Here is a 14,461-nt window from a genome sequence, read left to right as displayed (position 1 = left end):
TTAGAAATCATTTTATGGTGATATGGCATAGGTGTTTTAAGTGTCTTTCCTGGGTTTTAAAGGCTACATTACAGTAAAGTGATGTCATTTTCTGAACTTACCAGACTGTTTGTTCTAATACTTGCCTTTCCCCACTTCGTCATAATTTCCACATTACTGAAGATTATTTAGCAAGAATGTCATTGTCTTACAATATTCTCATACTATTGTTTGCGTATTTGGTAAAAAATACTGTGATGTTTCATTTTGTCGCCCAGTTCTTTTGAGGAGATTTCAAAATATCGAGATATTGTGTAGATATAGACTAAAAATAGTGCAATATTATCTTCAGGCCATATCTCCCAGCCCTATTCACAAATTCACTGAAGCTGTCACACACTCCCACTAAGTGTGCAGCTCCACCAGCGCTGATCCTGACTGGCAGTACATCGGACCAAAGTCCTACTTTTCCGCTATTGTTCTGAAACCTTCTCAGAGGCCCAAGGAATGCAAAAAACAGGGTTTATCCTGCAGTGGGTTTGGAAAAGCTACTGAAATTGTCCAGACCTTCAGTTATGACCTTAAACAGCTCACGTTTCTGATCCCGCTCAAGAAAAATGATCCTTCAAAGTTAAAGCGATAAAACAAAAAGAGAAGTGGACTTACATATTTCCCCCGATGATGAAGTTTTAAGGGCTATAATGTAAGGTAACTTCCTTTCAGTCAGCTGCTTCGGCAAAAACTACTCCCCATGATTATGGGCATGGCCATATGTGCCCAGAGGCCTTGGAGGAAGTGATAAGCAAATCCACATCCTGCTGGAGGGGATCTGTCTCTGCCCTGTCAATCAATGTTCCTGCTCAGCTCCACCACAGTTAGAGGAAAACAATGAGGGAAAGCTGCTGTGTTACTATTGGCCATAGCACTGTGAGTAGAACTAATGAGGGATGTGTTGACATCACTGTGAACGCTCAGAGACATAACATGACCAGAGCCAATATTGAACCGCAGGGCAACTTATGTGTTTGATGTAGTAGATGTCCAGCACTGATCCCATGCAAGTTTTCAATTCTATTTATCAGCCTTACAAATTGAGATAAATACACACTCATAATTACATTATTTCAATCAATTCATTGCCATTAAAACTCCACAATCTTCCTGACACATTGGATAGTGCAAGAAAACCATTAACTGATGTGGCTTGAGTGTGTTTTTGGTGATTTCATACAGAAAGACACAGCTGTTATACCATAAATGATGTGCAAACACCTGTTGAAGGGTCCAAACATCAAGTGACAAACACGAAGAGATAGACAAAAAGCAGAAAACAATCCCTCTTTTCTTACCTTTTTTTTTTTCCTGAGAGTGAAATCAAGAAGTCTTTCCACCCAGCCAACCTGTGCAGGTGCTCACTGTGTGGGCTGGCAGCGCGCATCAAACAGTGAAAAAGACAAGGTGAGCTGATGCGTTGAGCTAAGAAACTTTGAATGCAGTGAGTCAAGACACAGAATGATCACAGCGAAGGTGTAGATCCTCTCATGTGCTACGGCAGGTCGTGTTGGGTCTGTCAGGAGAGGTTGCAAGCAGCGCAAAAGTAGGTAGGCGACAGGAAAAAGCGCAGTCACACGCGCCGCCGCAACCCTCTCTCTCTCTCTCTCTCTCTCTCTTGCTCTCTCTCTCTCTCTCTCTCTCTCTGTGGTGTGTATATATGTGTGTTACAGAGTGGTGGAGGTCTTCTGGTAAACGGTGACGCGTATAGGCGAATGGAAATAACTGATGACAGTTGGATGGAGGGGACAGAAAAGTGAAACCAGAACACAAATAGATGAACAGAACACTCTGGGTTTCACAATATATAAATGTCAGCCATCAGGAGGCGAGAAAACCCCTTCTGAGTCCACATGCACTTTCAACCACATACCCGCTTTGGTAGATGAGGCTGTGCGTAAAAGTGCGCACACCGTCGCATAAAAGGAAGTTCGCAATCTGTTTGTGTGCGCAAAGATTATGAAGCTGAAGTGCACTCACTTCTGGTTTTTGGATGCATGTTTGTATTGCGAACGTGTGGAGCTGCACCATACTGTAAGAGTGTGAGTGTGGTGGCCTGAGTGTTTTGAATATTTGAGGATAAATTTGGTTACGCGCATCATGTGTAGTTTTGGATTACCTCGCTTTCTGTTTTTATCAAGAAAAGGTTTAAAAAACACTGCCACTGACGAGAGAAGTGTTGTTAACACTCATGTTTACACAGTGATAAGAGTTTGTATTGGATGCACGTTTCAGCATTCACATATGGTAGAGGTAACATACAAATATCAAGTGAAAAAGTTCAAGTTAAAGTGTGCAAATTAATGATAGCTGCTGTGTCTTCAGTCATGAGACAACATCATGAGAGAAACTGCAAATGCTGTGCAGGATCTATCAACCCTGCTGCACAGATGGGGCTGAAGATGTGTCACTATTGTTGGAGACTTTCTGCCAGAAGTATACAGAGGGGTTAAAGCATATATATGTAACTTTCATTGAACATCTGATCTGATATTTCTTCCTTCAAAAAGTTACATAAACTCACTTAAAGAAAACACTAAAAGCAAACAGGTTAGACGAGTGTGTTGTGATTTCAGCCACATAAACACAAAAAATTAGCTTTACTTCAAGATAATAAATCAATTCATCAGAGAGTATTAAGAGAAAGAAAACAATTGTGGGACGATTGTTTCATAGACACACTCACCACCAAAATCTTCAGAATCCACCTTCCTGAGGCGATCCAGAGACATCACATGTGTGAACATCATTTCTGAGATCGTCTTCAGAGACAAGCTGAACCTGCTACACCTGCTATCAGCCAGCAGGAGTCAATGTTAGCCTTCTCTTCTCTGTCGCTGCTGTTGTCCTCCGCCTAACAGATTTTGAGTTGTGTGCACTTCAGTTGAATGTTGTAAAATAGGTCCTACACTTATGTCTTACCCACACTGCCCTCCATGTCAGTAAGGGGCTGCATCACGGTAATCATCTCAGCTTTATACATTTCATGATGCCATTCATTAGATTAGATTAGATTAGATTAATTTTGTTGTATCCAAAGTGGCAGGGTCCGCCACATATAAACAAAGTAACGCAGTATGAAATTGTGTTGTCCTTTAAAGTCAGCTTGTTTATTTTGGCGCAGAAAATCAGTCAATAAAGATCTTTCTCTTCTTATTAAAATGTCTTCCCCAAAACAAAATAGTGCACCTTTAAACTACAGATGATTTCATTCATGTTGAATCCATCATGTCGTATTTTTTTTGTTACGTCAGTGTTGGGTTTTGTTGTTTATAGCACTCTGGGTTTCATCAGCAAAAGACCGGACAGATGACAGCTGACAGACTTACTCTCAAAACCAAAAAAGGAAATCAAACGCGTCGTTCTCTGTAGATACAAGGAGATTTTATTTAACATTTTTGTGTACAAACATAGGCTGCAAATGCCTTCCAAACATGTTTGCCCTCAGGATACAGTATTCCTTTTTACAGTTCTACAAGCAGAACGTTGAATATTGAACAGGAACAAGAGTCCAAAAAATTGAGGAAGGTAAAAAGAGAAAGTGTTTGTGGTTGGTCGGCAAGTCTCATCCAGGGGTTTACGTTACGTGTCGAAACAAAACAAAGCTGGCACATTTCCAGTCGATTTCAATGTCAGCTTGGTGTCATAGAAGTGTCAGCAGAGGGTCATTTAAAAGTATTAACTACAGTATGGAAATGTGGTGATCATTTGTAACTTTCATATAGAGCAATATGTTCCATATCTTCAGGCTATTCCGCAGAAAATTAAACCTTTTGTGTTGGTTTGACTTGTTCAGGTACAGAACTGTGGGGCTGCGGTTATGGAGGGTACATGCAGTTACACTGACAATCAACAGACCAAACAATGCAGATTTTAGAGCAACATAAGACTCTTTTCTCCTCTACCACATACTGACAGCTCGGCTTTTCATAGAGACTAGAGGCGTACCAGCTCAGTCCTCAACAATCAGTGGACGCCACAATAAATAAAACGGAAACCAAATAATGTACTCTCTAGTATAATACATATTATACAACTTCCATGGAAAAGTAAGAGAAGTATGAGTTGTGTTAACTCACAAAATCTACCCCTGCAAACTGACAAGAACCTGCACCCGCTAAACAATCACAGTGGCCAGTCTGTTGTACGACACGAGCAACTACAGAGATGAGCCGATGACGCAGGAGTAAGGGGCTTAAAAGACGTCTGTGGTTGCACACAGGTTCTGGGACAAAATAGTGACAAACTTTAGCAGGATGTTCCATAAAAACAGACATTTTCCCAAAGAAAGCACACAGTTTCTCTAACATTAATTTAGCTTTAGACGATATTATATCATAAATAAATAGCTCCAGTACACCTTCTTACACCAAACAGGGGCAAAGCATAAATAAATAAGAATACAAGGCGTTAAAGGGGCTGAAACTTTAAGAGCTAAAACAAGCACAAGGGCAACAGATTTTTTTTCTTTGCCCCATTAAGACTGACTTTAACACAGTTCGAATGACAGCATCACAGTCAGATGAAGGTGGCGAGTAGAACGGGCGTGTACGGTATGAGCTAAGACCACGCTTAAGTTTAAGGTCCTGTCTTAGTCGTTAAGAGATGAAAGGTGTGTGGCCGTCCTCAGCAAAGGCAACAGGAGACTGAACGACCGTCACAGTCTCCACTGAAGAAACGAAAACAAAGTGTCGAGGCACGATAGGGTAGAGTAGTGTAGGCAATCGGGACTTGTTATAAAGGTGACGGATGAATGAATGAAGGATGGAGTCACTCTCTGTCTCACATCTTAAAATACAGACGGTGAAACAATGTGCGCGCATGCTACAGTAGGCCAAAATCGGTGGGATGAACACTTTCACAATAAAATCTCGACATTGTAATTGATGGGGTTGATACAATTATGGCGCTTCGTCTATAGTATCATGTGCAATTTGAGTGTAAATGTCTTGACATTTAGAGAGTTGATATGTATCCAAAAGGAAAGACTCCTCTTGCTTTTAAAAGTCTAAAGACAATTGTGTTAAAAACTTGTTATTACTACCATTTACTCATATGAGCCCCCCTATGTTTTCTTAAACACGGACGCAACCACACACAAGCCCTTATCAGATGCACTAAACTGGTTGATTGGTTATAGCTTTATGCTTAAGATAATAATCATGGTATTTTTCCTTAAAGGTCCAGTGTGTAGGGTTCAGTGGCATCTGGCAGTGTGGTTACAGAGCGCAACACCACTCGTCTCACCCTCTACTATAGTGGTCGCTAAAAACATTAAAAAAGCATGTTTGGTTTGGTGATTCTGGGCTACTGTAGAAACACGAAGGACTCCGCTCCTTCATCTGTAGATATAAAAGGCTCATTTAAAGGTAACGAAAAAACACTGATTCTTAGTTTCAGGGGATTATACACAAATGAAAACATAACTATGTTCAATTCGTGTCAATATTTTGTTCCATTTCTGCATGTAAACCCCTCTAAATCATACACACTGGACCTTTAAATGACCTTTTCAAGTGTTTTTATACACTAGTCAGCCGTCCGTATGAACATGGAAACAGGTGTTTGCTGTAATCATTCGTTCATTTCATCATGGCCATTGAAAGAACCCATCCTAATGTGTTTTCAAAGTGATGGGGACAAAATCCACAATCCTGATTCTCTGCCCTTTTTGTTTTTTCTGGACGGTGATTCCACGCTGGAAAAAAAGGGGAAAGTTGGTTCTAGATGGACTCTAATTTGGAGGATAACCATACTTGCCAGCCTTAAGACCTCAAAAATAGGGAGGCTTTTGAAACAATTTTAAAAAATTGAGCTTGAAGGACTGTGTTTCCTGCGTTCTGGTGGCATTTAAAGAATGAGAGACGAGATGATAAACAGGAGTATTGGCTCAGACTGCTGAAGCCTCATATTACCTTCAACTTTGTGTCCCCTCATTTTTATTGAAAGTGCAGTGGGAAGGGATCTTTTGGCCAGTGTGAACATAAGGAATGATGACAGCAAGCTTAACCATTTTCCAATGTCTATATGGGAACCTTATTTAAGACAGACTTGTCGGTGAACTTATCCTTTAAACTGGCCAGCAAAGGACATGGTGTAACAATGTAAACCAGGTACTGACGAGTTATTAACATCTAAGTCTATGTTGATGTATTTGTGAACAAGACAGCAATAACAAGACCAAAAAGGAACATCAAACATATCAATAAAACATGCCTGCATGTTAAATCAAGGACACAGAAATTAAAATGAGAAAAAAGTCAAATATCTTAAGCGTTTTCCTTTAAATTGACCATTAAGTTGGACACCTCCAGGCTTAACAGGATAAAGAAGAGTTAAAGGGACAAATAATTATTTGGATATTTTGCCATATGCATGAGATAAATTTAAAAAAGATATCAGGAGAAGATGAAACAAAATAAAATTCCTTCATTCAAACCAACAGATATGCTCTTCCACGGAGTGCTCAGGTCACTTAAATTGTAATACAGTAGTTCTAACATGAGTGCACTTCTGCAGCCACAGATTAAATGGTACAAAAAGAGACAATGTCATACGTGTGTGTGTGTGTGTGTGTGTGTGTGTGTGTGTGTGTGCTGTGTTATGACATTGCATAATGTCTACACTAGACAGGAGACGGTCTCTGGATGTGAGACGTTCTGCTGAGGAACACCCAGCAGTTAAAGAGCTTGTGCCTTTTCCACAGCAGCAGCATACAGTATGTAACTACAATGTGTGTGTTACCTTCATAATAATAATAACAATAATAATAATAATAATAATATCTAAATGAATAATAATCGATAGGCTGGACAGAACAGCAGAGTAGTTTCTATAAGAACAAGGCTAAATCCTGCTTGTTTACTGCAAGACCTGAAGTCAAGGCTAAGACCTACCACTTTCTTAATCCAACAGAAAAAACATAGAAAAACTAACCGATTTCTCCCCCCGAAATAAATTACAATAATAGCAACAATGATTATACTGTTAAACCAAAAGAAAAAAAAATACAACTTTGAGATTATGTACATACTGTATCTGTAAATACAACTGCTTCCTTTTCTCCTAGAAACAAACAAACAACATATTAATTTGGCAAAACGTCCTATGTTACAAGAAGGACATGTCGTCAGCAAAGATATGAACACAGACAACTCCTATGTTAGAAAATATATTGCTTCCTGGATATTTAAGCTGAAGACTACCTTGAGACACAAACAACACGATTTGCTTTTATGATCGGAAAAAACGCAGGCAGTCAGTTTTGCAGTGTATTACTAATCATCGGGTTGATTTTTTTTCTCTTACAGTCTGTAGTGTTCACCTCTTGACTCCAACCAGGGTTTGTTTACGTTGTAAACACTTTAACGTACAGGTGTTGGCTTCCTGGCACAAAGAGAAAAAAAAAGCCAGGGGCATCGTGGCAGCTCTGGATGTTCATTTTTAACTCCCACATACAGCACAAATGTCTCCTCTTGCACTGAGATGATGTAAGACACGGTCAGAATTCCTCCTTAACAGGACACGAAGCAATGTTTGAGATGGATTAACACGTTTTGCAGTCTTGAGCTGATGATTGTCCAAAAATAAACACAGACAGAGAACAATGCCCAAACACAAAGGGACATGGCAAACTAATTCAAGAATCAAGATTTTGTTCTCTTATGGACTGATTTTTGACGATGTCTTGACTTATGAACCACACAAGCTGTAAAGGTTCAATGTTAAGACCAACAAAGAGCAATGTGGAGAAATGTGGATGGCAGATGTATCCACACCATCACTGAAGGTACAAGGAATCACACTAAATATCAGATAATGACAGATATGAACGGCAAGGACCTCACATCCTCTGAGGTCCAATGGCGCCCTCTTGTGTTTGAGGAGAGGCAGGCATCACCAGAGACGACCCTTTACAGGAGTCTGGACAGTCAATTCATAAACACACTACTATAGGCTCACTTTGAGCCACGGTCCATCTCTTTTTCACTCCTTCATGGTCAAAGTATGGCAGAGTCAATGTTCGCTCTATACTTCAGTGGAGAAGAGGATGCTCTGTCGTTTACTGTCCGGGGTGGGGATCGTCTCCAGCTGCAGGAAATACAGCAACACTTGGACCTGGAAGGAAGCGTAAAATGTTAGAGAGATGAAATTTGCAATGGGAAATAGCAGAGCATCCTCTTGAAGTTAAAGTCACCTGTGCCATAACTTCCAGGGACCAGCTGTCTCCCATGCTGATGGGCTGGGTGGGGTTAGCGGGGATCTTGCTGTCCTTCTCGGAAGGCCTCAGCAAGGTCGGCCCAAACACCGTTGCCAGGTTGTGGAGAGACATCTTGTTGATACTTTCTTTCTCTGCCACCCTGAGGAGAGGAAGGCAGACAAGTCCATTGTTAGTGCAGGTAAAGGACAAGACTACATGTAGGTGATGATAAATTGCTGTGATCCACTATTGGTGAATTGATTCATTGATAAGCTGGTTGACAGAACCAGTCGCTATTTGATTAATCATTTAAGTCACTCATTAAGCAGACAAACATTTTCCGTCTACATATTCATTTATTAATATGTGTATGACCATTTCTGTAACCTTCCCAAGCCGACAATCTGACATTCACACCAACTTTATGCAGCAACTGACTATTATTTTGGAGCCAGAAGTGACTATATTTGAGAGAGAGAGTGGAGCTGGGGAGCATACACACTGCTCTATCCTGACTGATGGTCGCTGTTGTAGCAATCTTTTCAATCACATGGAAGCCACGTCCTAAAGCTTATCTATTTAACTCTTAATGGGACCGTAATTTACAAAATGAACCTCATACTGTTTTGAAGACTTGAAATTAATGATTCAGATTATAAACTCATTAGCAAAACTGTTTACTGAGGTAATAAATCAAGTAAGAAGTATGGTTATTTTCTCATAAGATTACATAGAATCAGACTTTCTTTTTGAAACCAGTGCAGTTGCCCTCTGCCAGAAAGAATGCAGGTTTAAGGCACTTCTGCACTTTACAGTCCATATTTTACATAGCAGGGACTGAACTTTTCAATTTAGCTCTTTTTTTTCTTTCTTGACAACCATTTGTGTCACTTTTAGTTGAAAATGTGTGCTGTAATTAAAATATTCGAACAATGCTGTGTCTCCATGTCTTTGAATGGCGCTGTTTGGAATAACCATAACACATTTAATGACCAATGTGGTTGGACGACATGTCGTTGTCTCTTAGTTGGCTTTGAAATGTTGGTCGGACAAAAGTAGCCATTTAAAGGCGCGACCTTGGGCTTATGACAATTGTGATGTTTAGAAATGTGACATTTTTAACATATAAACGTAAAAATAATAATAATTTCTTAACAGTATGTTAAATATAAGTTAGAAATGGTTTCCTCTCCATCTCCTGCTTGCCTGACTGTGTATTTGATTAAATAAATGTTCTTGATGGTGCGAGGTAATAGCCTGCCCTGAATGGCAAACTCTAACCTCGCACCATCCATTTCACTCATGCAATGCTTTTAAACAGATGTATCTGCATTGTTAGTGCTCACATAATGCTTTAAGCCTCATTTTATTCGAAATCACCATGGTAACCAGAAGACATTTTGCTGTTGCAGTTGAATAACATCCCATCCAAGTGACCCAGGTGAACACTGCACACAACATGTTGATGAAGGCTCTCTGTCATCCAGGTCATGGTAATTCTAAGCGCTGTATCGTAGGCAACTGGACTCAGTTTCTTGAAGACGTTGTGTATTCAGTTAGAACCGAAGAAGCCTCTTGGATGAGAGGTGAAACGTCTTCAAGAAACTGAAACAAGTCCAGTTGCCTACGATACAGCACTTAGAACTGCACACAACAGTACGCCATTTTGAAAACATCAAATCACATCCAAGAGATATTAGCTGTTGATCCTCTCAGGTGCAAGTTTTACATGTAGATAACATTGTTACACAGAAATGAAATTAAAATATGGAATATTAATGTATGTACTTGTTGTGTGTGTATCTGCAAGCGTGTGTGTGTTTACTTGTTCCTACCTCTTCAGGTGATCCAACAGGAAAAGGAATGTGACCAGGTTGGGTTCAGGCAGCGACAGCAGTAAGTTCAACATACAGCTCTCTTTGGCAACACTATCAGACAGGGCTGCAATGAAGCAAAGGAGTTTTTACATATCCTGCAAATGAAGGACTTTTTCTTTTACAGCATTAATAGTTAGCTGTTTTCAATAGTAACTTACTAATGCCGCCTGCAAAATTGGGGTAGAGCTCGTCAGTGAAGAGTGGCTCCGGCAGCTCTCTGAAGTACAGCTTCAAGGTCCCTGCGATGGCATTGACGTCCATCTCGCTCATCATCACTGACACATCTTTGTGATCTACAGGAGAGCGATGACAGCAACATCAAAACGGGAGCAATGACAAAGGGGAAGGATAAGACAGGGGAACACCTGGGCACAAGCAGCAGTTGCCATGCGTCTTCGTTTTCAGTATCTCATCAGAATTGCAGTCCAAACCACGCACTTATACATTCACAGTTAGCACACACGAAAATGCAAGTTCATAAGGAGTTAGTTCAGAAATCTGGTTAATCCGAGATTATGCCTCAAACTCACAGTCAGATAGCTACAAAAATGATCACCTGATCAACAGAAATAGAAAGACTAGAAAAGGGTTTCCTTCAGGCGATGGTCAATAAATTGTCTCAGCCTTCTTTCCTAGAAATGCACGGCCATGAAATGCATAGAAATGTAAAAACAATCTATACTGTTGGCAAATACATTGTAAATATTGTATCCTAACAAAATATTGTATCTTAAATCAAGTCTACTGAATATACTGCTTACTATAACACAAAAAGAGGAATTTAACTGAAATATGGTCATATTGCCATGTTTACAAGTGACAACAGCAACAATTAAATACTGTGTGTAGATGAAGGCTGTACTCACTGGTGTCAAAGGCGGTCTTCAAGGCCTGAATGTCAGTGGCGACCCCTGATACTCGGTAGATGCCCACCTCCTCCATACCCCTCCTTTCAATCTCCTCGAGGCACTGCCGGACAATGTAGGGCACCTTGGAGCGTTCTCGCCTGGATGATCACCAACGAGCAGCTTATATTAGAAACACTCAAATACTGAATGAATGTTTTGTTTACAGAGACGAAAGGATGAAATAAACAAGACTAACAGTTGTGTTTTGCATTGTTTTGATTACTGGAAAGGCTAGTAATGCCTCTGGTTCTTGGCTCGTGTATCTGTTAAAATGTTTTATCTACAACGCTAATTGATTTTTGCTGGCAAATCTAACAAGTGGGTTAGACTTGTTATCTTTAATCTTCATTAACGTCACTCATCAGCAACAACAGTGGCCACAAACACAACACACTGGTGCTTCTACTACATTCTCTCTCTCTTCCTCTTTTCCCTCCCAACTGTCTCCCTACGACCTCTTCCTTCCTCCTTTGAAGAAGGAAATTAAGGCGGCAAAGTGTTCACAATGAACAAATATTTATATCTGGAGTCTCTTTGACCTTTATTGCATCGGGAATAAACAGAAAAATGGTCTTATTAATCGTCTAAAACATGCAACATTCTGGATGAAGTGTTTACGAAGAGCTGGCTACCGTTTACAATAAGAGTGAGACAGTTGGCAGTCTGCATAGTGGATAATGTGAATTGCTAATGCTGATAAGAATAAGAAATTAACAATTTGTCTATTTCCAAAAATATAAAAAATAATCAGCAGCATAACATTGTGGGATGTGAGGAAAGAATCGAAAAGATTAACACACGCATAAAAGAAGAAGGGGTCTAGAATTGAGCCCTGAGGAACACCAGCGTAGAATACAAATGTTCCCTTTATGCCTGATAGTCCGATCGAAGCAAGGATAACCGTTTGGGAGGTTAACAATAAAAGTGACCTGATGATCAACCTATAATCAGGCAGCCATTTAAATGTGAACTCACTTGGTCACTGTGGAGATCTTGACTCCAAACACACCCATGGGTTTCCGTGAGGGCATCCTCTTCAGGCTGAACTCTCGGCTGGTGAACTTCATGGAAAGTTTAACCTCGATCTGACACGGGAAGAAAGGACTTAACGTTAAAACAGGTTTACAGAGTGAGATGCCAATCTAAGAGCCAGGAATCCATCTGCAATAGCTTCCCATGATCTCAAGGAAATCCTGCCATGTTAAAACCAGATGTCAAATCAACTGCTGAATCACATCCTGGAAAAACTGCTTTCTCATTTTTGCCTGCTGCTTTACTATATATGTGAGGCTGCGTTGGAGCGATCTAGCAGTGACACCTAATATGAGTATTTTGATAAAATAGCTCAAATTTTAAGTGTCAGGGGAGGAAACATTCACAGAAATGAACTCTGAAAAAGTATAACTAATGTGATCGACTCACCCCGTTCATGGGAATTACTGTTCTCTGCCAATCTTTGCCTTGGAGAGTCTGAGGGTCAAGCTGGGGGGAGGACAAAGACAATACATGTTAGCATTTCAAAATATTCACACAGCTGATCCTTCAAAATCATCATCAGGAAGCTGTTTGTTTTAATGAAACTTATTACATTACACATACATTTACTTAAGGACTGTATTCAAGTACAATTTACTCTTGAGCATTTCAATTTTCTGCCACTTTCTACTTCTACTCCACTACATCTGAGACGCATTATTGCTCTTTTTACTCAACTACATTTATTTGACGAGTAAAGTTACTTTTCATAGTAATATTTACCAAAAAATACAATAGGTCTACAAAGTACGAACAATCTAATAATGTCAGATATAATCTTGTATCACTTACAGGTGACATTTTACTTAGAACCACTACTTTTACTGTGCTACTTTAACTACATGAGGCACATATTATTGTGCTCATAACTGTAACTTATTCTTCTTCCACCACTTCACATTTGTGTGTCATTTAGCAGGATAAGTAAGAAATAAAGCTTAAATTGAATTATAATGTATCTGACCATTTTCTCACGGACCACTGCAGCTACACGCATTATGAATGTTTATTTTGTAAAGATTGGGTTATCTTTACATACTGTTGTCCTACGTACTGTATGTACAGCTTAGTTACGCCAACATAGCAGTACATTAATTTATAACTGCATTAACAGTACAAATCTTCCCACCATCACATTGGAATGTTTTTTTAAAGGTGGTTTGTTATTATGTAACATCCCCCTACTGTATTTTTATAAACATAATAAACAGATCTGTTGAAAGACATTATAATTCACACCCAAACATGCACAAACACTCAGATCTGAGGAGACATGCCATCTGGGGCAATAAATCTGGGTACACACACAGACACACACACACACGCACACAGGACACCATGAAACAAACACACACAGTATACTGTATGTTGGATGTTTACCTAGGCTAAGGCCCATCTGGTTGCGTGCGAAGCTGGATCATGTTTCTCATAACTGAATCTTTCACTGCTCAGAGTGCTCTTTGGTTTGAGCCGTTTATCTATAAAGAATTACGCTGCACTAAAAACAGCAAAGCCACAAGAGCTCCTCTTGCTTCCTGATAAAATGCATTAAAAGCTCAAGTTTTTGGTCAACAAATTAGATTTTTATCTTCTACAGCTTGGATGGAGGTCTAGTGAACACTGTGCTGTTTAACAACAGATACTTTTCCAATAAATGAGATCTGTAAAACTAAACTGCAATAAATGTTGACATGAAGGCAACAGTATGAGCTGAGACAGTAAAGAAACGCTACTTAAAAAAACGAAAAAAGAACATTTTTACACCACAGTCAGATAATCAAGTTGTTGATTAGGCCTATGATTTATACGGTTAAAAGTCATTTTCTTCCTGAAAGTATCACACTTAGCAAAGTTAAAAATGTTTGCTTAAAATGTTAATGAACAAATATAAAAACTGATGATCAAAAATAGCATCATGGCATTTTTACTTTTTGAATAATATTGTAACTTTTGTTCACGATGACTTTTGCCATGAAATAAATGATTTATTGTCAGAAGAATATGTCGTTTTGGAACAAAATCGATCTGACATACTTGACTAAACGTTTATATGTACAGTATATGAAGCAAGGGTGAGAAAAAAGATACTACAAGTTGGAGAGCATTAGAGTCTATCTATTACTTTTTCGTATGTATGTATTTATGTTTGTTTGTTTTGTTTGTTAGGGTTACCAGCTAATTTACATCTGTAGTCCCTGAGCAGGAGAAGGAGAATAACATCTCTGATAAGAATGTCATCTAGATGCATAAATCAACAACAATCACACGTTCAAACTGTTAGGTAGGCTAATGATAAATTACCAACACCTGGATGGTTTGTTCGACTACCAACCACTCTGGCAAGTAAATGGTTATTTATTCTGTTCCAAACATTCATTTTGTTGGTAAATCAGTAAAACCGAACAGTAATC

At 39.4% G+C, this 14,461-nt stretch overlaps 1 protein-coding gene across 1 annotated transcript in view; it reads right to left on the bottom strand.

Annotated features, from left to right (window-relative positions):
- Nucleotides 1-3,392: 3,392 nt before the first annotated feature.
- Nucleotides 3,393-14,461, bottom strand: part of bcr (BCR activator of RhoGEF and GTPase) — a 90,694-nt gene continuing 79,625 nt past the window's right edge. The window contains exons 17-23 of the mRNA XM_073477948.1: nucleotides 12,438-12,497; nucleotides 11,991-12,100; nucleotides 10,974-11,113; nucleotides 10,266-10,400; nucleotides 10,066-10,171; nucleotides 8,228-8,390; nucleotides 3,393-8,148 (exon numbers count right to left, since the gene is read on the bottom strand). Coding sequence (XP_073334049.1) covers nucleotides 8,059-8,148; nucleotides 8,228-8,390; nucleotides 10,066-10,171; nucleotides 10,266-10,400; nucleotides 10,974-11,113; nucleotides 11,991-12,100; nucleotides 12,438-12,497 — 804 coding nt within the window. The 3' untranslated portion in view covers nucleotides 3,393-8,058. The remainder of the gene's footprint in view (nucleotides 8,149-8,227; nucleotides 8,391-10,065; nucleotides 10,172-10,265; nucleotides 10,401-10,973; nucleotides 11,114-11,990; nucleotides 12,101-12,437; nucleotides 12,498-14,461) is intronic.

The sequence above is a fragment of the Pagrus major genome, chromosome 12, assembly GCF_040436345.1.
Source record: "Pagrus major chromosome 12, Pma_NU_1.0".
Lineage (NCBI taxonomy): Eukaryota > Metazoa > Chordata > Actinopteri > Spariformes > Sparidae > Pagrus > Pagrus major.
Note: the sequence above shows the minus strand (reverse complement) of the source record. Positions and strands in the feature narration are given on the sequence as shown.